The sequence below is a fragment of the Raphanus sativus genome, chromosome 8 (genome assembly GCF_000801105.2).
Source record: "Raphanus sativus cultivar WK10039 chromosome 8, ASM80110v3, whole genome shotgun sequence".
Taxonomy (NCBI): Eukaryota; Viridiplantae; Streptophyta; class Magnoliopsida; order Brassicales; family Brassicaceae; genus Raphanus; species Raphanus sativus.
In genome coordinates this window covers 22,875,488-22,899,539 of record NC_079518.1, presented here as the reverse complement: position 1 = coordinate 22,899,539, position 24,052 = coordinate 22,875,488, and the positions used below count along the sequence as shown (strand labels likewise).

Genomic DNA, 24,052 nt, shown 5'->3' with positions numbered 1-24,052 from the left:
GTATAATGACTTTTTTTTTGTAACACAACTGGTATAATGACTTGACTGCCAAATGGGGTTCTCCTCATTCATTTCTTAACCAAAAGCCAAAAAAGACTCGTTGAGTTTGAATACGTTAGGTAGAGAGGGTCCCCTAATTCTCATAGTTATTAATTTATTATTATTATCTAAACAAATATTATATGTTCAGAGAATTGCCCTTTCCCTTTTTATTTTTTTAACCAAAATATTATTGACAACAAAAATAAATAGGAACCAGAAAGAAAAAAAAAAAGAGAAGAAGATGCTTTCCCATTTCCTCAGCATCGCCACACTCTCTCTTTCTCTTACCCCCCGCCGACGGTGAACTCGTTTGTCGGTTATCAAAAATCCGAGAGCAACGAGTTAAGTCGAAACACGATCCTCTTCAGATCTGCATTTTGCCCGAAACCGCATGTCCATCCAATAGTTGAAGAAAGAACAAACACAGCTTCAGCTCTCACTTCAAGATTCGTTTCCTCCAGAACCTACATTTTCTCCCCTTGTAAGCCATCTTCCTACATTCAACTTCTCCTTTCCCATGTCTGTGTGATTCGGTCCTAATCTAAGAGTAGATTTAGTCAAAAAGTTGTTTTCTATTTGGTCTTCAGTTCTGTGTGTCGGCAAGATTCCTTTACATTTTTGTCTTTCCTAATTTAGCAATCTACGATGCATCTATCTCAGAGATTTTCTTACTCATTCAGGAAACTTCTCCCACATGTTTGTTTCTGTCTTTTTTTTTTGAATCTTACTTGGGAATTTATTAGGGTTTTTCAGATCTGTGTTCGCTTGAATTGTGAAACCTGAACTCTTTTTTTTCTTGATCCTAGAAGTCAAACCAAGTCTTGATTTATCAATTAATTAATATGTAACTTACTTACACTATAGATTGATATGGACCGACGAAGTTGGCCTTGGAAGAAAAAGTCATCTGACAAAACAACCATAGTGCTTGACTCTGCAGCTGATACTTCTCATCCTCAACTTGAAAAGGTTAATTCTTTTTTTTTTCCAACTCTTTTTGATTCTTTCTGATGAAACTGATTCTTTTGCTAATTTAATTTGGAAACAGGACGTTGTTGTTAAGAAGCCAAAGTATGTCCAAATCTCCGTGGAACAGTACACACATCTCACTAGCCTCGAAGAACAGATAAAGACATACGATGTTCAGATCAAATCCTACGAGAGCCAAGTCGAAGCCTACGAGGAGCAAGTCAAAAGCTTTGAAGAACAGATCGAAGCGTACGATGAGAAGGTTCAGAGCTACGCCGAGCAAGTTGAGAGACTGAACGAGGACAAAGAGGATTTGAGCGGGAAGCTCGCCGCTGCTAACGAGGAGATAGAGACCAAAGAGGCTATGGTGAAGCAACACTGCAAAGTCGCTGAAGATGCTGTGGCTGGTTGGGAGAAAGCCGACGGTGAAGCGTTGACGTTGAAGAACACTTTGGAGTCTGTTACTCTCTCGAAGCTCACGGCTGAAGACCGTGCGGCGCATTTGGACGGTGCGTTGAAAGAGTGTATGAGGCAGATAAGGAACTTGAAGAAAGACCATGAAGTGAATCTGCACGATCTTGCGTTGAGCAAGAGCAAGCAGATTGAGAAACTAACGATGGAGTTTGAGAAGAGGGTCTCTGACTATGAGCAGGAGCTGCTGAGGTCTGCGGCGGATAGCGATGCCTTGTCAAGAACGTTACAAGAACGGTCCAACATGTTGGTGAATATCAGCGAGGAGAAGTCACGAGCCGATGCTGAGATCGAGACGTTGAAGAGCAATTTAGAAATGTGCGAAAGGGAGATAAAGTCACTCAAGTATGAGGTTCATGTAGTTACTAGAGAGCTGGAGATACGCAACGAAGAGAAGAACATGTGTATTAGATCTGCGGAGGTTGCTAACAAGCAGCACTTGGAAGGTGTGAAGAAGATAGCTAAGCTGGAAGGAGAGTGTCAGAGACTTAGAAGTCTCGTGAGGAAAAAGCTGCCAGGACCAGCTGCACTTGCTCAGATGAAGCTTGAGGTTGAGAGCTTAGGAGGCGGAGACACCAGAGTCAAGAGATCTCCGAGCAAGGCTTCGAGTTCTCCGTGCAAGTCTCCGAGAGGGTATTCATCTTCTGGCTCTGAGTTTTCTGTCGATAGTTCACAGAAAGTGCAGAAGGAGAATGAGTTTTTAACAGAACGTTTGCTTGCTATGGAAGAAGAGACAAAAATGCTTAAAGAAGCGTTAGCAAAGCGGAATAGTGAGCTGTTGGAGTCACGGGATCTTTGTGCTCAGAGCAATAGTAAGCTTCAAAGCTTGGAAGCTCAACTACAACAGCAAATCAATTCTCAGAAGACGAGCAATCCGTCAAGTTCGATCTCTGTTTCTGAAGATGGGAATGATGATTCCGGAACTTGCGGTGTATCTTTATCACAGCAACAGACCAAGAAAGAGAAGGAGATGGCAGCATTGCAGAGAGTTGAGAGTGTTAGTAGTCATGTGGAGCTCATGGATGATTTTCTTGAAATGGAGAAGTTAGCTTGTTTGCCAAATCAACCTAGCGGAAATGATGGTAGTATGGATTCCAAAGACTCTTCAGGTAGTCAAGAGTCAGAAATGGGGAATGTTGAGGCTCATACCGAACTTGAGGAGTCTATTAGAGGTAGTCCAGCAGTGATGGAAATTAGATCTAGATTATCAAAGGTTCTTGAATCTGTATCTGCTGATGCTGACCTAGGAAAGATTGTTGAAGATGTAAAATGCATTTTGCAAGATGTGAATGTTTGTATGGACCAGGACACGCCTTCTGATGTGCAGGTTCATCCTGAAGAAGAGGCAGTCCACCAAGATTTGAAAACTGCTGTTTCTCGGATTCATGAGTTTGTTTTGTTGCTGAGAAAAGAGGTAAGAGCAGCTGTGACCGAGAGTAATGATTTGGTTGAACTGATCGATGGCTTCTCCATCACGTTCAACCATGTTCTAAGTGGTCATCAAAATTTGGACGATTTTGTTTCGGATCTTGCTAACGTTTTCAACCAGGCCATGGAGCTAAAGGTAACATTTAAGGGTCTTGCTTCCTCAGAGGTTGAAGTTGTGAGTCCAGATTGCATAGACAAAGTTGCATTACCGGAGAGCAAGGCTGTAGATAAAGATTCACCCCAAGAAATATATCAAAATGGATGCGTCGACAACGACGAGCAAGAGGTTCCATGTGATGAAAACAGAGTTTTGAGGTATGAGTCAGAGTCCACGTTACAGGAGCTAGAAGAACTGAAATCAGAAAAAGAAAAGATGGCAGTGGATATGGAGGAACTGAAGTGTCAGTTACAAGAATCTGAGAAGATGTTAGCTGAGATTAGAACACAGTTAGATTCTGCTCAGAGGTCAAACAGCTTGGCGGATACGCAACTCAGATGTATGACTGAGTCATATAGATCACTTGAAACACGTGCAGCTGATTTAGAGATTGATGTGAACCAGCTTAAGGAAAAGGTTAGGAGTTTAGAGAATGAGCTTGAGGATGAAAAACTCAACCACCAAGAAGCTATTATGAGGTGCCATGAACTTGAAGAACATATACAAAGGTGAGTAGTATCAGCTTTACATGAATATGAGTCTAGATGTTCCCAATGATCCAGTTTGGTGTTAAGTAGCCTGGATGTTTTCTTACTTATAATTATATATTTTCACTTTTTCACAGAAGCAGGAACACTCCTTTGGTTGCTGTAGAGGACGAAGAAGCTGATATCAAGACCAAACAGGTAATGTTTTATCTCCAGTGACAATCATCTTGTGCTTCTAATGTTTCAGCTCAATAAATTTAGCTTCTTTTCTGCATTTCAATTCATAGCTCTAGATTCTTGATCCAACTAAACTTGTAAAGAAGCTCATTGCTCATACTACAAACAATCAGTTTAGGTGCACTATATACCTGTTTAATAACAGACGCAAGCAAACACATCTATAGACTCTGCACTCACTGATTCCTTAATCATTAGGACTTTGAAGCTTTGAGTTAACGGACTAACATTTACAGGAGAGAGAGTTAACGGCAGCAGCAGAGAAGTTAGCAGAGTGTCAAGAAACCATATTTGTGTTGGGGAAGCAGCTGAAGTCATTACAGCCACCAGAAAGACAGAGTGAGTCCTGTTCTGAGGATGAACTAGGCACCAAGAACCATGCTGTAGACGAAGAAGAATCAGGTAACACTTGGATTAATGAGGTCCCTAGATTTATGGAATCTCCTAATTGTCCTTCTGACTCAGAGACTAGTGAGTTAATGACATCACCATCACGAGTGGGTTCAAGGCTTTCAAGGTCAGGTTCATCTGGAAATCCGACACCAGAGAAATCCTCTAGAGGAATCAGCAGGTTCTTCTCCACCAAATCAGGATATTAGCCTTTGAAGTAAAAGAGAGAAGAAGAAGAAGAAGAAGCTGTGTGTATGTGTACATGACGAAATGTGATGAGAATACTTTTTATGTGGGCTCTTTTTGTCAGTTTTTACATTACCCCTTTTTGTCCAACAACGTGTGCATTTTGATGTTCGTGTTTTGTTATTTGAAGTTTTGAACCAATCAAGGATGTAGCGTTGCATTCACTCACCAATAACGTGCATCTTTTACGAACAAAGCAAAAAATGAAGTATTCTGAAAATTCTGAACCTTATCTAACCAAAGTGGATAGTCGAAGTATGATGAGACCTATAAACTGACCTCACTGACAGTCTCTAGTCTCTGATTTAGTCAATTGTTTATAACATGATATATATTTTGTGCTAAGCAACAAGAGGACTGGGCGAAAAAACCTAATTTGAATCTAATCAACACAAAAAAGAAAAAGAAAATCCAAACTGAAGTGATTTTGAAACAATATGTGAATAGATTTTGTTGTAAGATATTTCAGTAATTTACAAATCATTTTCATTTTCAACACCAAAATGCCAAAACATATCATTTTCAACACCAAAATGCCAAAACATCCTTTCTTTGTTGTATGCATCTGAGTCAGTAATTTACAAATCACTATTCACTCACAAAACAACTCTACATAATGTTTCATCATCATTTTAATTTCCCACTGATTGAATTTAAAAACATATCTCCACAATTTGAAAGTTTGAAACATATTTACACATAATTATTTGTTTTAACGGTTTAGAAAAATCTCTCTCTCTCTCTCTCTCTCTCTCTCTCTCTCTCTCATAAAATTGTACTTAAAATATAATTTGTTTTTAATTTTATTTATGTTTGCTTATAAATTGTTTAGTAAACCCCAAACCAAATTTAATTACGGTTTATGGGGATGAAGTTTTAAACTTAAAAGATTAAATATGTTCCAAACTTTCAAATTATGGAGATATACGTTTTAAAATTTAATAGATGGAAATTACGATGAGGGTAAAACAGTGTTTAAAACTTTTTACAATATGATAATTTTAAGGGAGAAATATGTCGTTTACCCCTTTATAAATTAATAATATTAAAATCATGATTTTTATTAATTTATAAGAAAATAGATTATAAATTAACTTCAGACCAAAAATATGCAAAGTTATAAATATTGATTTATACATTATTTATTAATAAGTGTTATATTAAACTAAGTTTTCTTTATGAAAATAAACTAACATACTTTCTTTATATAAAATTCAGAATTCATATTCTAAGTATTATATCCCCTTGAAAACTAGTTACATATTTTTAAATTAGCGATAAACAACAATACAACATCTAATTATCAATTCTAAACAAGAATCTCATTAAAAATACAAAAACAATCAAAATCATTAATCAATAGCCAAAATCACATGGATTTTAAAGTGATATATAAGTATATTATTTGATTTTCATTCATCATAATCAATGTTCTAAAATACGGTCTAGGTGTCTGTGTCGGCGTTTATGCACTATACAATAGCCGACCGTACTGTTTTCACATTATACAGTATTTTATGCGGATTTATATAATTTGGACACATAGTAGCGTTTAGGCACACATTATGCATTCTACACAGATGCCTTGGCGGATTTTAAGCATTAATATTCAGAAAAATAAACTATTAATATTATTATTTTATTTTATTAGTGTTGTTATATATAATAGTTTTACTTATCTTATGTATTTATATAATTGTCGATATTTTTTAATTTTTTTGAAAAACATTTTAAATTTATTATTTATATATTTAAATGGTTTTATTTTTTTATAATTCAAAACTATTTATATATGTTAAACTATATACTTGTACATAAAATTGTACTTAAAATATATTTATGTTCAGTTTCTAAAACTAATGTGTATATATATATTAATCTTATTTTTATATCTTTGTAAAACTAATCTGTATATGCCCCATTTATGCATCCACTTATACGTCTAGATGATATACAGTCATCTTCCGTGTAGTGAGCACCTAATACGTTTTAGAACACTGATCATAATTAAAAAAAAAAGAAATTTTGACATACACTAGTAATTGTTTAGTCTTCTAAAAATAAGGGAGAAATATGTCGTTTACCTCTTTATAAATTAATAATATTAAAATCGTGATGTTTATTAATTTATAAAAATAGATTATAAAATTAATTTCAGACCAAAAATATGCAAAGTTATAAATATTGATTTTATACATTATTTATTAATAAGTGTTATATTAAACTAAGTTTTCTTTATGAAAATAAACTAACATACTTTCTTTATATACAATTCAAAGAATTCATAATCTAAGTATTATATCCCCTTGAAAACTAGTTACATATTTTTAAATTAGCGATAAACAACAATACAACATCTAATTATCAATTCTAAACAAGAATCTCATTAAAAATACAAAAACAATCAAAATCATTATCAATAGCCAAAATCACATGGATTTTAAAGTGATATATAAGTATATTATTTGATTTTCATTAATCATTATCAATGTTCTAAAATACGGTCTAGGTGTCCGTGTCGGCGTTTATGCACTATACAATAGCCGACTGTACTGTTTTCATATTATACAGTATTTTATGCGGATTTATATAATTTGGACGCATAGTAGCGTTTAGGCGCACATTGTGCGTTCTACGCAGACGCCTTGGCGGATTTTAAGCATTAATATTCAGAAAAATAAACTATTAATATTATTATTTTATTTTATTAGTGTTGTTATATATAATAGTTTTACTTATCATATGTATTTATATGATTGTCGATATTTTTCAATTTTTTTGAAAAAACATTTTAAATTTATTTTCATATATTTAAATGGTTTTTTTATAATTCAAAACTATTTATATATGTTAAACTATATACTTGTACATAAAATTGTAAATATATTTATGTTCAGTTTTCTAAAACTAACGTGTATATATATATATATATTAATCTTATTTTTATATCTTTGTAAAACTATATATCTGTATATGCCCCATTTATGCATCCACTTATACGTCTAGATGCTATACAGTCATCTTCCGTGTAGTGAGCACCTAATACGTTTTAGAACACTGATCATAATAAAAAAAAAAGAAATTTTGACATACACTAGTAAGTGTTTAGCCTTCTAAAAATAATGTGTCTCCGAACTAAATTGTTTTGTGTAGTTTTCCTTTAATGATTAAACAAATTGCATCGAATTATAAGGAGTGTTAGAGCACCTCCAATATATTATTTCAATTTTTTAAATGAAATAATTCAATAATAGAATAGAGTTTCACTCTAATCTTATTATATTTTAGAATAAAATATAATAATAAAGAAAATAAAATTATTACATTATTTGGAATTAATTTGATTTTTACTTGAATTATGGAGTAGAAAATTCTCTATATCATGATTCATTGTTTGATTCTTTTGGACATGCCCTGAAACATTCAATATTGGTGTTGTAAACATTGAACAATTTCTACAAGATGAAAATACATTTTTATACACTATTGAATTTTGATAAAATTCATTAATGCAAACATGAAATTAAAATTTTGTAGCGCGGATACGATCCTTAATGGTTCACTTTAGTAGCAAAAAATTTCAATATTGCTAATATATTATATAATTTCTAGTGACTGATCTCTTTCTTATTAAAAATAAAATTTGATGATGTGGATTATTTGTTGTTAAAAAAATTCTATATATTGAATAAGAAGAAAGTAATGATATCACTCACGCTACATACCATTTTCTAATTTTTGATATTTTTATATTCTTTTAATTATTTAGAATCAATAATTTTATCATAAATTAAAAAGAAAATATAATATGTATGCAAGTATATTATTTTAAATTTTCTATAAATAGAGATTAGGTTTATTTGTAAAATAATAATTATTAATTATTAAAATGTGTATTGATTTTTATTAAACAAAACCATTGATGTGTGTGAAAATTGAATGTTTGTAATGATGAGGTGAAATAATAAAAAATGATATAGAATGTTACAGGATAAAAAGTTTGGTATATTTGAATCCTTCAAATCTTTTGGAAATATTTTCTTATTAAAATAAAAACCATCAGCAAATATTAATAAACTTTGTAAATGGAACAGTTGACCATACTAGGGAGACTACATACAAAATACTTTGGGCCCTGCATGATGCAACATTTTCTTTTGAATTTTCTAGACATGAAATATGTTTGATGACAAAGCTATTAGACTTTTCTAATAGATCATATATACACATCGGGGTGTTCAATTTAGTTTTCAACTGTTGAATGTTTGCAATGAAACTATTAAAATTAGCTGGTTTATTTGTAGTTGATTTTTTCAACTAGTTAAACAAAAAAATGGGATAAATAATATATTATTTGATGATTGGTAACTAAAATTATTGTAAGTTTTTTATTTCACCCAACTTTAAAAAGGTTTATGATGAGGGATTGTGGTATACTAAAAAGAATATTCATATATTCAGATTTTAATATATGAACTTAGTTCCTTATAAATAGGTATGTGGAATAATTGGTTTTAAAAGAAAACTAGAGCTAATGAAAGAATTGACACATTTCCAATTCATGTGATTTATTTATTTATTTGTTTGGACAAGACTTAGGTTCACCCCCTATAGTGAACCTTTAAATTCACCACACCATTTATGACCAATGAAAATGACATGTAGATAATTAAATAAAATATTATAAATTTATTTTAAAATAGTTAAAAAAGAATAGTGACAATTCTAAACCACAAATCTTAATTTTTAAACCCTAAATATTAATTTCTAAATCCAAACTCTATACCCTAAACCAAAATCATATACCCTAAACCCAAATTTTAGACCCTAAACCCAAACCATAAACCTTAAATCTAAATCTAATACCCTAAATCCAAATTCTAGACCCTAAACCCAAATCCTAGACCCTAAACCCAAACCGTATACCCTAAATCTAAATCCTAGATCTTAAACCCAAACCGCAAACCCTAAATTTAAATTTTAGGGTTTAGGGTTTGGATTTAAGGTCTAGGATTTGGGTTTTGGATATACGGTTTGGGTTTAGGGTTTACGATTCGGGTTTAGGTTATAGAATTTGAGTTTAGGGTATAAGGTTTGGGTTTATGGTCTACGATTTGGGTTTAGGGTTTAGGTTTAGATTTAAGATTTATGGTTTGGGTTTAGGGTTTAGAATTTGGGTTTGGGTTTAGGGTATAGAATTTGGGTTTGGGGTCAGGTTCTAGGATTTGAGTTTATGGTATAAAATTTTGATTTAGGGTATAGGGTTTGAATTTAGAAAATAATGTTTAGGGTTTAAAAATTAAGATTTGTGGTTTAGAATTGTCATTATTTTTTTTAACTATTTTAAAATAAATTTAATATATTTTATTTAATTATCTACATGTCATTTTCATTGGTCATAAATGGTGTGGTGAATATAAAGGTTCACCATAGGGGGTGAACCTAAGTCTTGTACTATTTGTTTTCACACTTTCATCCGAGGATTTAAAGTTAAGTCAATTGATGTTTTTTTATTTATTTTCTGGAAAAAAAAGTCCACTTGATGTTTTGTTTCTCTTTAGTCGTTGTTAGAGCATCTCCAACCCTACTCCATTTTCTACTCCAAACATCATTTTGAAGTAAAATCCTCTTCAACCCCACTCTATTTCCAACTCCAAAATGGAGTAATTGCTAGGGTTACTCCATTTATGGAGTAATCTTACACATTACTCCATTTTAGAGTTGAACTTTTTTTATTTATGAAATGGTCCTTTAAATATTTAATGTTCTTATTTTTTACTTAAATAATATTTTAAAATGATACAACAACATAAGTTATTTCATTATTTAATAATTTGACATAAAATACATAACATAATTAAATAACAAAAATAATAAAATAATATAAAATAAATGATTTAAATATCTGATTTCAAAAAAAATACTCGATTTAAGAATATCAAAGATAAAGAAACTCATTTTTCATTACGAAATGCATTAATCGATCATTTGTGCAAATGCTTATTATTGAACCAACTTATACATTATGTTTTATTCTATTTTTATGATTTTTTGTACCTTTTAATAATAAATGTTTAATTTAAATAAATTATATTTTTTAAGTATTTTTGCAAACATAAAATAGTTGGAGTTAATTAGTAAACTTTTATAAGTATAAGATACTATTAAAAATTATTAACTATTTTTGGAGTAAAAAATGGAGTAATACATTGGAGTAAAACATCACTCTATTTTGGAGTTGCACCATTTTGGAGTAAAATTTGGAGTAATACATTGGAGATGCTCTTAGCAATGCCCCCTAAGATTCAGACAGAATAGTCTCGAAACGGTTTGATCACTGTGACCAATGCCCCCAAGTGTCAGACAAACTAGTCTCGAAAATACAATTTAAACATGCGTGTGTGCATATTGCAAGTTGATGTCGAGTTGGTTTGACATCCAATTCCAAAGGCCAAAACTAATTATTATAAATTTTGATAATATACAAGTTTTATCCAATTATGTCCAGATATATATCTTGACATTAGAATACTTCCATCTTTTGTTTAAAAAGAGAGAGAAAAAGAGCAAACCTGCAAAACTAGGATTCAGGCTCTCAAAACGTAGTAAAAAGTAACATATCCTCCTCCAGAAATTGGTTTTCAATAACTTAATTTTCAACAAAAGTTGTTCCATAAATCTGTGAGGGTTACTTCTGCACCTGACTCGAACCAGTAATCTGTTTTTAACTGCATTACACAAACAAAACTTGACTTCAACCACAACATGCGAACATGAGACTTGCTTCGAAACCCATATATATATAGGGATCTATTACTTACATCAGTATCTGAAGTTACTATTTTCAAGGACGAAGTTTCCACTGCAGACTCATCTGTTTCCATACTGTCTCCTTTGTATTTGCTGCAACCATGTTTTGTTCCGGGATCAATAAAAGATAATATCAGACAACGAGAGAGTGAAAAAGTGTTGCTATGTACCTTAGAAGGTAGACATCAATCGGTCCCATCCTACTCCTAATCACCATCCGGTATTGTCTTTGCGGAAAACTCATCACCTACGATAGCAAAAACATCTGTTTTTTTATTCCTTTTGACACTTTAAATGAAAGTGTGAAAACAAACCCTTACCTCATCAGGATCTGGAACTTCGATGCAACTAGCTGTAGGAGCTTTAATTGCCAGTAGTGTCTGGTTCTGGTATCAAGAATTACAAGTTTAGTATGTTGAAGAAAGCACTAGATGATATCTAGAACTAGTTTGAGAAAACCAACCTGAAAGCATGCCAGACTTGTTATATCTTCTTCCGTCATAAACATGTACCTGTGTATTATCAATCATTGGTCTTAACAACGTCTGTCGCGTACAAAAACAAAAGATGAGACTCAAATAAACTGAAGAAAACCTTCTACAATGTTCATCTTCTTCCAAGGATCTGAGAGCTTCTTGTCTTTCCCTGGGGATATAAATATATAACATGTCGAAATAACCAATGTAAAGAAGGAATAGTGATGGACAAGTCTCCAAATAAATATAAGAAGATAAAGCAACCAACCTTATAAGGTCATCCAACCTGCTTTCCTCAGATTGCATACTTTCTACTTCTAACTGAAAATACGTAGAGATGTAACTATTTATTTATATTTGAAAACTAACTATAAGGTTCAGCAGCTAAAAGCAAGAACATCTCATATCCCAAATGTATGCATTATCAGACTATGTGATTGTTTATTACAATGTAGAATAAAGTAATTATGTGTGTTACGAACCTTAAGCCTAGAAATCTGATTTCCCAGTTCCAACTGTCCAAGATTGTCAGCACCCCTGCATCAGAAAGGTCAGAAGAAACTTAAGCTAAACTCGTATCTGTGGGTAAGAAACGAGCTGAGTTGAGTAAGTAAATTACTTCCAGCGGATATGGTTCTTTGTAGTTTTCTCAATCAGCCCAACTCCTTCAAGGACATTTGTAATATCATATATCCTTCTTTTCTGTACCTGTAAAAAAGGAAACATAAGCAAAGATTGTAACAAACTGATGACTTAAGGGTTTCTGAATCAATCACTGAAGGGTTATAAAGTGGTGAACTTTTTAGTACACAGATATTTAGATAACATTTGTGGCAATAATACCTCCAAAACATCAGCACAGTAGTTAAGGTCAAGTGATCCATCCTCAGCTTCTCTGATCAAATTGACGAATTTCTTAGTCAACAACCCTGCCAAAAGAGAGACAATGAATGAATGATAGAATTGCAGAAACTTAGAGATGTGATAAGAATACCTAGAGAACTATCATAACGACAGTTATTACTTCCATTAGGGCCACTAAGCTGTTGCTGCCCTTCTGCACACACACAAAAAAACAAAAAAAAACAAAACAAAAATCAATCACCAGCAGACAATGCTGAACTAACTAGCGAAAGAGATATATTAATACTACAAACCTCGCTTCACAGCTTTGGAGAGTTTAGTAGTAACCTTTGACTTGTTGTTGTTTCCACGCTTTTTAGCGTTGTCTTGAGGAGATTCTTGTTTGACAATGACTTTAGCTATGTCTATGGTTTCTCCAGGCATGTTACAACTCGAAAAAATCGAATGATTCTTTCTACTTTTCTCCTGCAAACAAAAAGTGAACTATCAATCACCGATTGAAAGCTATAGATCCAGTTTTGGATTTGTGTTTCCCTTATTGACAAAACTTCATTCAATTTAAAATAAAAAAGAATTAAAGTCAATTAATTAAGAGGAAGAAGAATCTATTGAACTCACGAGTTTCTGAGTGATTGGGGTGAAGGAGGAATCGTTGTCCCAGTGAGCTTGAATTTGCGGCGATTGTGCATTCGCGAGCGGCCGATTCGTGGAAGAGGGAAGCGGATCAGTGGGTGAGAGTGAGTGGATTAGTTCGAAGCTAAAAGGAGATCGGTGGTTGTAGGAGAGACTCGGATCTTCGCCGGATTTAGATGTCGCCGCCATGTCTGGGTAATTTTCGAAAAGCGATTTCGCGGCGAGAATCTTCGGTTAGGTTTGTCGGAGGGAAAAGGGAGGAGAGGAAACAGCGGGAAGAAGAGGGGTATAATGATCTTTTTTGCTTTAGAAACAAAATAAATTTTGGTGAAAATCAAATTGTGAAAAAGAGCGGTGGCCGAAAGACTTGTTGTTGTTGGATGGAGTTTGAGTTGGAGTGTGTTTCGAATTCTTCCTTGGCCGCGCCTAACTTGTTCCGCTTATTACTATTACCTTTTCAATACATTTGGGCTTTAATTGGGCTTTTATGTCTTCTAATTGTGTTTGATTTTATTTTATATAGTGTTCCCATCTTAAGCATATTTCTATAATATTACTTTAAAAAATCATTTTACTTTTTACTTTTTACATAAACTTTTAAAGTAGTTAATTTAAAAATTAATATCAATTTATTATATACTATACATGATTTTTATTACTAAAAAATGTTTTGATAAAATTATATTTAGGTCTATGATTTTAGTTTCTTTATACCTTTAACTTTTTTTACAAAATTCTATAAATAAAAAATATATAAAATACAAATATATATGAATAGAAAAAATATATATAAGGAATTTTTACTTCTTTTTCTATATTTGTCGAACAACATAAATAAAAAGTAAATATCTATAACAAATTTAAATTTAAATTTTTCTTAAGATTCTAAAATATAACCCTAAAAATATAAACAATATTACAACATATGTTAGCAAACCTCAAACAAAAGACAATCATGATTACTTATATTCGTTTATCTATGTTGAAAATAATTCAATTTTAATAAATCTAAATTTACTTCGTTTAGAATTAACATGATTTCAACTTATTTTCCATCAAATTTTTTTTTTATAAATTTATATATTATTTTAAGTGAATTGAGGACTTATGTACTACAAATGCTTTATATATATATATATATATATATATATATATAGAGAGAGAGAGAGAGAGAGAGAGAGAGAGAGAGAGAGAGAGAGAGAGAGAGAGAGAGAGAGAGAGAGAGAGAGAGAGAGAGAGAGAGAGAGAGAGATGCAAGGTGCAAAGACTAGCTTATGTACTACATCCCATTGTGTATTATGCTTGGGCACACTAGGCATCATATTTGCTCTTGTCTAGGGTAGAATATATGATTGGTGTGTTTTGTTAGAGTTTTTGGACTTGCGGGTTTAGAATCATATTCTCATGGAGTGACTTCCATGTCACTCATTCTTCTTTATTATTTTTTAGTAGAGCCGGACGAGTAGTTGGATATCTAGACGATTTGGTGTCTTGAGAAAATTGCAATTTCTTTTAATTTCTGATTTTGCGAGTCGATGTATTTTGGTTGTTAAATTTTAAATGTGTTTCATTTCCAATTTATTTTATGAAAGTTATAGTATTTTATTCGATTTATTATTTTGATTTATTATTTTTATTATTTATTCGGTTAGTGGATTTATCGACGTGTTGGGTTTATTGGTTAATTTTAAGATTGCACATGTGAGATTATGTGATGTAAATGTTTGCATAAGTAGTATACCGTTCTCGAGAGAAGATGAGAAATATGTTACTAGTGGTATATGAGCAAGGTTAGTTATCTCAATTCTCTCTGAGATGCGGCAAGGGTCATGTCTTGGTGCTCAATAAGGAAGTTATACACTCTATGAGTCAGGGTAATTGTATCATCTCTATTTATGATATACGATGGTCTATGTTGAATGAGTTAAATAGTAGATTTGACTACATTTGTAGAAAAATGCACTTATCTTTTTTGGTCATTTGTCCATAAACAACTCCAAAATTAAATGTGTTGGAGCTTAAATAGGAATTGGCATTTTTGTATCTTTTTGGATTTGTTCGGATTTCGGGTTTTTGATGTTAAAGTTTTCAGCCTCATTTGGATATTTATAAATTTAGTTAGTATCGGTTCATATTTTTAGGTTTGGTTCTAGTTTGAATAAGCCGCTTAAATTATTTATAAAACTAAAAACTCATATATACTTTAAATTTATAAAAATATGAAAATAAAATAATTATAATTTATAATTAATTTGAATAATGTATGCAAAAATATCTAAACTTAATATAAAATTTTATTTTAGCTTGAATATTTGTATGGAGAATTAATAGATACTAGATCTTGACCCGCGCTTTGGAAGCGCGGAATATTTTACAATGAAAAATTTCACTAATAACTTAACAAATATTTTATTCTTTAAAGAGTGTGTATTTAAAATATTTTTGCATTTAAATCAGTGTTTTTAAACTCAACCCGATTGTGATTATACCGGTTAATCCGGAGATCTAACAATTCAATTTAATTTTTTAAAATATTCATATTAAAAAGTCACTAAAACCCGAGACTAACCGATTGAACTGATGGATGACCAATATGTAATCTAATTTGATTGAAATTGTAATAGTTTCATAATTTGTAATCTTATAATCCAACTTTAAAGTTTATTATTTTGTAATTTATGAAATTATGACGTTTCTACAAAATTTTAAAGAGAAAATGATGGATATAAAATAATTAAGATTAATTATTGTATTGTTTGGAAACGTTGATAGTAGTATATAAAATATATTGTTTGGAAACATTGATAGTAGTATAAAGAAATAAGTATATTGTTTGGAAACATGGATAGTACTATAAAGAAAGGAAACATTAGTGATTTAATGTAGGTTTAACTATAAAATATAAAAGTGTATTTAATTTAAAAACTTACAAAATAAATGTTAGGTCCAACAAAATGTTTCTATTTTAATAAGATAGATTTTCTACTTTTTTGGGTTTTAAATATTATTTAGCTATTTTAAATATTTAAGTGGTAACTAGTTCTGTTGATTTTTCCTCTGTTATATCGTTACATGAACCCATGCCATCAACCAATGTGTGCGATTATCCTCTCCACCGGCGATTTTATTTCGACCAATAAGAATGGAGTTAACTTCCAGAGGGGCCCTTTCCCTGCTGAGATAAAGATCAACACGAGAATTTCCAAAAAATTTCCCCAAAATCTTGGAAAATCTTTGGAAACGACGCAACTCTTCCATTATAACAACGCCCATCTCGCGTTCATAGGAAACGACGCAACTCTTCCACTCCACCACCATCGTTTCCGATTTCTTTGATCTCCGTTTCAGAATTGTGATACACATTTAATTCACTTCTTCACTCTTATCTTCATGAAACATCTTTTCCTTTCACCTCCATTTGTTTTCCATCTTATATTGAAACATAGATCAAACCACATCGTAAAACTTCCATACGAGAATATCAAGCTATAGCCATGGAATCGATTCATCCCTCCGGCAAGTCTCCTGTAGCCTTATAAGTTAACGACATACCACCGGTGCCATCAGACTCGGAATTACCTTCATCTTGCAATTATGTATCATCTGAAACTGAGAAGACGATGTGTGGGAAATATGACGACGACCTTGATGGCGACATAAATAACGGCGGAAACGGGATAATGGTGATGGAGGCAGAGGAGACGACAGCTATGATAGACATTACCCAGTTTCCTCAAATATTTCCAAACAGACGACCACTCCTAAAGGTTAAAGCTTTATTTTTTCTTAATAGAATTTTAGATCCTGATGGTAAATTGAATTAAGTCTCTTCGATTCCAACCTTCACACTATATATTTCACACGCTCATTCCCTTTACCCATCTAAAAGACGCTGAAAAAATCCGACGGCTCCTAGCAAACAGAATGGCCAATTCCAAGACGGCTCATTATCGACGGCTCCGGCTGATCTCTTTCCTCAACTACGTTTTTCCTAAACATGAAGATGACGAAGACCTAAACATTGTGACAGGAGGCCTCCTAATTGGCCTTGAGATGCTGTTGAAAAGAAGCAAAAGAGAGAATTTGCTGCTGGTGACTCATTTAATGAAGAGCGATCAGCTATTGTGCTTTAGGCTTATCTCTCAGGTGGGATCCTCTCTCAGGTACCGTTTTATCCCCTATTACGTTCAGCTTAAATAAACTACTCTTTTTTTGGGAAAAAAATTAACGAGTCTGTGTTGTGAAATTTCCCTGATGAGTGGTTTGATTGATGAAATCAGCTTGGTCTGATCAATACAAGTTGTTTGGTCGTCTGTCAATTACTACAATTCTCTTAACAAAACAAAGTTCCAATTCATTGTGGGGTTGGATGTTTAAGAAAAAGTAGACGCCGATGATTCAGTTAATGTGTTTGTTACAAAGTAGTTGCAGGATGTTAATTTAGAGAAGAACACCCTTTTGATTTGGTTTCTATATAGTGATGGAAAATATTTGATGCAGCAGAATACTTTGTGTCTCACAGTAAAGCGAGCTACAAGATATAGCTTTTATCATAGTTTGCTTTGATTGTGAAAAAAAAAACCGTATTTTCATTTTTCAATCCTAAATTAAGAGTACACTGCTCATGCTTTTCGGTGATATCAGGCAGCAGATAAAAGCATTCAGAAGTTGGTGGAGCCTGTTCCATTACTTCTCGCCTTCCAACACTTTGAAAGAGACAACAGTGGGTAAGTACAGTAATTTGCAGATAACAATTTATTATAGTTAAAACAAGTTCAACAATCATGGTCTCCCTTTCCAGATAATTCACAATGGAAGCGCTGGAGCAATAAGGGACATTAATGGTGGAAGAGACATTAATAAAATTGTTTCTAAAGTTGATAGAGAAAATGTAAGTCCTTCTACTATCGTTTATAACTTTGATAAGCACATAAAACAAAATTATAATCACACGCCGGTTAATTTAAGCTGATTGGATTGTGTTTTTTTGTTCAGAGATGTATGTTTGTGTACCTGGGTTTGGAAAATTTGCTGTCCATAAATAAAGAACTAAAAACTTGATTAAATTGACAACCAAACAGTTTTGCGCTTTACATTTTAAGCATTCTTACATTGCTTCTCTTATGGCTGGAAATTTGGTTTGGATTCAGACTTTCAGAGCAGTGGAGCTTCGTCGCTTCTTCCTCTTTGTGTCACATCTATAGAAACGTCTGTTTTGTTCCATCTTCAGGTTCCTCTACGCTTCTCGGTAGAATGTCCAACTTCATACATTTTACACATGGATGCTAGCAACATGCTATAGTAAATAAGGATGACAAGAGACATAAATCTTCTAACGGACACGAGAGACACAACAAGTCTGCACGTCAGATTGTCTCTACATTGGGCTGCATCCATAAGATTCTTTTTCAAGTAAGTGTTTCCTGGTTTTAAGAATTTCGTGGTCTACATGTTAGGTGTTTCACTTCTCATGTTTCCCGCTGTCTCTAAACATGCTTTTAAATGGCAGACTTGTGCAGGAGCTGAGTTGCTTTATCTACCCTTTTATCAAATCCAATGAATTCAGTTTCCAGTTTTGAAGTTTTAAACCAAGAAACTGTCACACAATTTGTAAGTTCTCTCTGAAATGCTTAAATCTGACCAAACATATATATATATATATTGTAGTTCATTGTGATTAAGCACTCAGTCAACACTGTTTTCCTCCTGCGTAAAACTTTCTTGGTTAGTTTGTATGCTTACACAACAGTAAAATATGATGATGATGATTACAGTGATGATGATGCTATCTTTATATCCAGTGATTCTTATTGTTCAGACTTCATGCTTGAGTCCCCTTCCGGTAACACTCATGGTTCTATCTATCCTTATTTACATGTTTCTAAGAAACTATTATTATAATAGGTGTGGTATATGTTTGTGCATGTGGCCATACCAAGTCTTTGATTTGTCATCACCTTATGCCTCTTTATGGTATGCTACACAAAGAATTAAACTTCTGGTAGTCCAAAAGTTTGCATTCGGTTCAGTAAGTATATACAAGGGGAATGATTAATGATCTTGGATGGACTTGAGAATACATCGTAGTATGTAGTCTTAATTAACGTCTCAGGTATTCTGCTGTTGCGTTGATGATGCATGTACATTTATTTGGAATTTTTGCATTGATCGTGAAGTTGAAGTCTATGTTACTCTCTAAATGTTCCTCAGAAGAACCATAGTTATAAATAACAATATACTCAGAATGTTTTTAGTACACAGTAAAAAGAAAAATGTTACAAATATTTTCCTTGATATGTTAAAAATAGCAAAACCATTCTGAAAGAAGAAGTACGAAGTAACCCAACTTCCAGCTCATCAATCAGCCTGAGTCACCCAATATATCAGGCTAATCGTCTCATTACTTATTGCTCACATGCTCTTTAATGAAAACTAGATTTTGACCCGCGCTTTTGAAGCGCGGGATATTTTACGATGAAAAATTTTACTAATAATTTAACAAATATTTTGGTTATTTTTAAAGAGTGTGTATTTAAAATATTTTTGCATTTAAATCAGTATTTTTAAATTCAATCCGATTGTGATTATACCGGTTAATCCGGAGATCTGACAATTCAATTTATGTTTTTAAAATATTCATATTAAAAATTACTAAAACCCGAGACTAACCGATTGAACTGATGGATGACCAATATGTAATCTAATTGGATTTAAATTGTAATAGTTTCATAATTTGCAATCTTATAATTGAAATTTTAAAATTCACTATTTTGCAATTTATGAAATTATGACGTTTCTACAAAATTTTAAAGAGAAAATGATAGATATAAAATAACTAAGATTAATTATTGTATTATTTGGAAACATTGATAATAGTATAAAAATATATTGTTTGGAAACATTGATAGTAGTATAAAGAAATAAGTATATTGTTTGGAAACATGGATAGTAGTATAAAGAAAGGAACATTAGTGACTTAATGTATGTTTAACTATAAAGTATAAAAGTGTATTTAATTTAAAAACTTACAAAATAAATGTTAGGTCCAACATAATGTTTCTGTTTTAATAAGATAGATTAAGTGCGAGGTAGAAAGATGGTTTTCACAAGATTACTACATTTTCAAGTGAAGCCTTACAAACCAAAGTTATTAAAAGTTAGGACTACAGTTATGTCAAAACATACAAAATCATATATATATATATATATATATATATATTGATGATTAATATTTAATGTATCGACCCTCATATAAAATTAAAATAAATTTGAGAAGTTTTGTGTAGAAATTTTCTTTAAATAAAATATTGGTAGTAACCATAAATAATTTTATACATTTAGAACATTTCCAACCCTACTATATTTATTACTATAAAATGGTGAAACAACAAACAAAACAGTAAAAATTAGTTAAAATACATAATAAAGCCCATAAACAAGCTATTTAAGATATTATTTTCAGTTTACAAGAAAACAAAGTAAAAACAATTAATAAAAATATATCAAATGGATTTTTCTTTTTTTTGTCACAGTATTCATGTTAAGAAAAAGTAATATACATTGTGTAAAGTATTCAAATATCTCCCTCCGTTCCTAAAAGATGGTTATCCTGGAAAAAAAATTAACTGTCAAAAAAAAAAAAATACATTGTGTAAAATATCGACATAAATATGGGAAAATACACTTTGTTTTATGAGAGAACTGCATTAGTTTAAAATATTGTAATCGTAGAGTGGGGGAACGGAGTACTGAACTAATTTATACACTGTATTAGCCGCTCTTAACCATTAACATAAGCTATCTCAAAAAAATTAAGTGCTTAAGAAAGAAAGTTCAAATATATGTTTGGATCAAATTGAATATGCAGCCATGAAAAAATATTGTGGCTTCGCCTCAAATTGGTTGCAAGTATTTCTCCTAATTTTATGCTAGATTAAAGTGCTTTTTCAAAGTTTATTTCTATAAAATCTATGTGTTCTTGCATGAAAGATAGTGGGAATGCCAGCTTCAGCATTCTACAAATCGATGGTTGATTATATGAAGACTGATTCACATGACTATAATACATAAAACTCTAAAAAGCATTGACGAACAAAAGGGAAAAGGGAGGATTAGAAAAATGAAAGCTGAGAGATTTGACATCAGAAGACTAAGGAGAAGATAAATGTGTAGGATGTGTAACCACAAGAAAACTTCAAATGACACCCCCAGAATGAAATAAGAAACATAAAAGTATGGTCTTATATATCTAGCTTACTACACTCAGATGGGTTTTTTTTTTTGAAATGCTACACACACTTAATGTTACAGATTATATTTTACATGGATATAAGTTTTATGTTAGCTTTTGAGGCATAGAATTGTAGAGCGCATAAAAAAATTGTTTTGGTAGTTGGCAAAATTCTTGATAGGAAGCGTAGAAATGGGACTACGAGTTTCTGACAATATGTTGTTATAGTTTAGAAAGCCATACTCAATCGGAACTTTACAATTTCCCATCATTTTAAACAAAATAGATAATGTATCTCAAGCTTTTTCTTTCGGCTGACTGTCTCATACGATTTCTGCAGTTAACTTTTATCTCTTTAAAGGACCGATCTAATATTACAAAAGATCAATTGTAATAAAGTGAATATTTTTCTCAAAAAAAAAGTGAATATTAAATTGATTGTCAAATTCAGTCATGATAATTACAACAGATGTATCTAAAATTTTACAAAGCGAAAGTTAATTTTCACAAATTGATCCAAATTCCAAATTCTCAAAAGTCAGTTGACAAAATTCCAAAATTTGAAACTTTCTTTGTTGTCTACGAAAATTCAACTGCTTTTGGTGTTACAATAAAAAGGTATTACAAAGAAAAGTTCTAACTGCTTTTGGTAAAAATAGCCAAATTGTTTGCTTTTGACTATTCATCAAACATACTCTAATAATTACTTGCAAACTTTACATCCCAAATCATATAAAACTATATAACAGATCGACAATGGTGAAGCTTACATTATGGGACAACCCAACATCCCTCTTCAAATAGTTCCAAAGATAAATAATCGAAAATATGTAGTTGTCATGGTGTCAAACATTATCCCAAAATATATAAAGGTACTAAAATCAAATACAAATTTAAAATTCTAATTTACTTATTAACAACTCTTATTTACAGCGTATCAAATACAAATTTAAAAATCAAACTTTTACTTGATTTCTGTTTTTGAGAAACTTTATACTTTGATAAGACAATAAAAATCATCAATGACTTCAAAGTAAGGATAAGAGTCATGTCGAATACATGAGTTAGAGCTAAATCTCCCATCAGCAACTCAGAAGATAATAATAAAAGAACACAACTAAAAACAACTTCTCCACATCATCCAGACTATCTATGTATTCTGAATCCAGTTTTGGTTTTCTAGCAAACTAAACAACTTTTCTACATCAACACTTAAATAACAAAAACATAGCATGTCTTCCCTCTTATACTACACACTATATAATTTTTTATGTATGAAAATTATATAGTATTTTTATTTACACAGCAAAATTCATAGTAAATTTAAAAAAGCAATTATCCGCGCGTAGCGCGGAAATCGAATCTAGTAAATATAAAATTAATCTTTAAAAGTATTTTAAAATTTGGGAAATTTTCAAAAATGTCACTTTTAAGATACCATTATTCATCTTTACTACCACTAAAAACACATTTTCAAAAATACTTTATTTATTAAAAGGTTAAAAACTCTTATATCCTTACTTTTATATGCTTTTCAAAATTCTAACCCCAAACTCTAAATCGTAAACCCCCAATTCTAAAACCTAAATCTTCAACTCTAAACCCTAAACCCTAAATTCTATACCCTAAATTCAATACCCTAAACTCTAAAAACTCAACTATAAACCTTAAATCTTCAACTCTAAACCCTAAACTATATACCCTAAACTCTAAAACATCAAATCTAAACCCTAAATCATAAACCTTCAAATCTAAACTCTTCATTAAAAATGGTGGTAAATGTGGTTAGTGTAAACATGAAAAGTGGTACTATGACAATGGTATTTTAGGCAATTTCCCTTAAAATTTTAAATTCAATATTAAAAATGGAAATATTATAAATAAAAATATATATACAATTTATATATTAACTTAAATTCACAAACAATATCATATTCTTTTATAAAAAATTAAACTAGCTATTCATTATTTAAAAAAAATAATATATATATATATATATATACAAATATAAAGATATACACATATGAAATGAAACAAAATATTTATTAAAAAGTTTTTATATAAATCTTTAAAAACAAATTATTAAAATTATAACTTTCAACTAATTAAAAATAAATAAATAAATAAATAAACAAAATATTATTATTAATCATATTGTACTAATAATTATTATATTTTATCACAATAGTATGTTTTTATATTTTTATAATGTTATAATATGTTTATATTGGTAATTTATTATTAAACCGCTGTAATATCTCATAATCAACCAGTCACAAATATCTCGCAAACATACCAATTTTCAAACGTTATGCCAGTCATACAAAATGCTAAATAACGCTTAAAACCGCAACCACCCATATCCGCAAACTCCCACAACCGCAACCGCTGCGTTGGTTCTTCTTTGCATATTTAAGAAGAATATAGGAGTTCATTGATCATCATCAGTCATCACAACAAGAATTAGAAACGAAAGAGAGAGAATAAATCGTGAGAAGTTATTATGAACTATAATTGGTCAAAAGTGAGTTACTCATTAAGACACATTTGTGTTTTTTTGACATGTTAAGACACATCTTGCTGTAGGCACACATTCCAGTTTACTGAGATG

The 24,052-nt window shown here is 31.4% G+C and overlaps 2 protein-coding genes across 4 annotated transcripts; one reads left to right on the top strand and one right to left on the bottom strand.

Moving 5' to 3' along the window:
• Positions 1 to 237: 237 nt before the first annotated feature.
• Positions 238 to 4,569, top strand: LOC108822317 (filament-like plant protein 6). 2 transcript variants are annotated; one of them, XM_018595366.2, is made up of 6 exons: positions 238 to 523; positions 907 to 1,011; positions 1,091 to 3,576; positions 3,693 to 3,753; positions 4,029 to 4,194; positions 4,258 to 4,569. In XM_018595366.2, the coding sequence occupies exons 2-6, from the start codon at positions 913 to 915 to the stop codon at positions 4,389 to 4,391; spliced, it is 2,946 nt and encodes a 981-aa protein (XP_018450868.1). In that variant the 5' UTR covers positions 238 to 523; positions 907 to 912; the 3' UTR covers positions 4,392 to 4,569. The 2 variants fall into 2 exon arrangements, with proteins under 2 accessions (XP_018450868.1, XP_018450867.1); XM_018595365.2 differs by having other exon boundaries at positions 4,029 to 4,569.
• Positions 4,570 to 10,870: 6,301 nt separating this feature from the next.
• Positions 10,871 to 13,608, bottom strand: LOC108820810 (transcription factor E2FC). 2 transcript variants are annotated; one of them, XM_056993110.1, is made up of 13 exons: positions 13,197 to 13,608; positions 12,872 to 13,040; positions 12,709 to 12,771; positions 12,558 to 12,643; positions 12,334 to 12,422; positions 12,197 to 12,251; positions 11,983 to 12,035; positions 11,833 to 11,883; positions 11,702 to 11,750; positions 11,559 to 11,624; positions 11,409 to 11,485; positions 11,250 to 11,331; positions 10,871 to 11,156 (listed from the first exon to the last, which is right to left on the bottom strand). In XM_056993110.1, exons 1-13 carry the CDS (start codon positions 13,398 to 13,400, stop codon positions 11,085 to 11,087), a joined length of 1,116 nt encoding a protein of 371 aa, XP_056849090.1. In that variant the 5' UTR covers positions 13,401 to 13,608; the 3' UTR covers positions 10,871 to 11,084. The 2 variants fall into 2 exon arrangements, with proteins under 2 accessions (XP_056849090.1, XP_018449318.1); XM_018593816.2 differs by having other exon boundaries at positions 12,872 to 13,043; positions 13,197 to 13,607.
• Positions 13,609 to 24,052: the final 10,444 nt, after the last annotated feature.

Excerpts from the sequence above, each read along its gene's own strand:
- LOC108822317 (XM_018595365.2), top strand. The coding sequence starts at position 913 with ATGGACCGACGAAGTTGGCCTTGGAAGAAAAAGTCATCTGACAAAACA. Across the intron at positions 3,577-3,692 it reads CTTGAAGAACATATACAAAG|AAGCAGGAACACTCCTTTGG; the intron begins GTGAGTAGTATC and ends ACTTTTTCACAG. Across the intron at positions 3,754-4,028 it reads CTGATATCAAGACCAAACAG|GAGAGAGAGTTAACGGCAGC; the intron begins GTAATGTTTTAT and ends TAACATTTACAG.
- LOC108820810 (XM_018593816.2), bottom strand. The coding sequence starts at position 13,400 with ATGGCGGCGACATCTAAATCCGGCGAAGATCCGAGTCTCTCCTACAAC. Across the intron at positions 12,772-12,871 it reads CTCCAAAGCTGTGAAGCGAG|AAGGGCAGCAACAGCTTAGT; the intron begins GTTTGTAGTATT and ends GTGTGTGTGCAG. Across the intron at positions 11,332-11,408 it reads ATTGATGTCTACCTTCTAAG|CAAATACAAAGGAGACAGTA; the intron begins GTACATAGCAAC and ends ACATGGTTGCAG.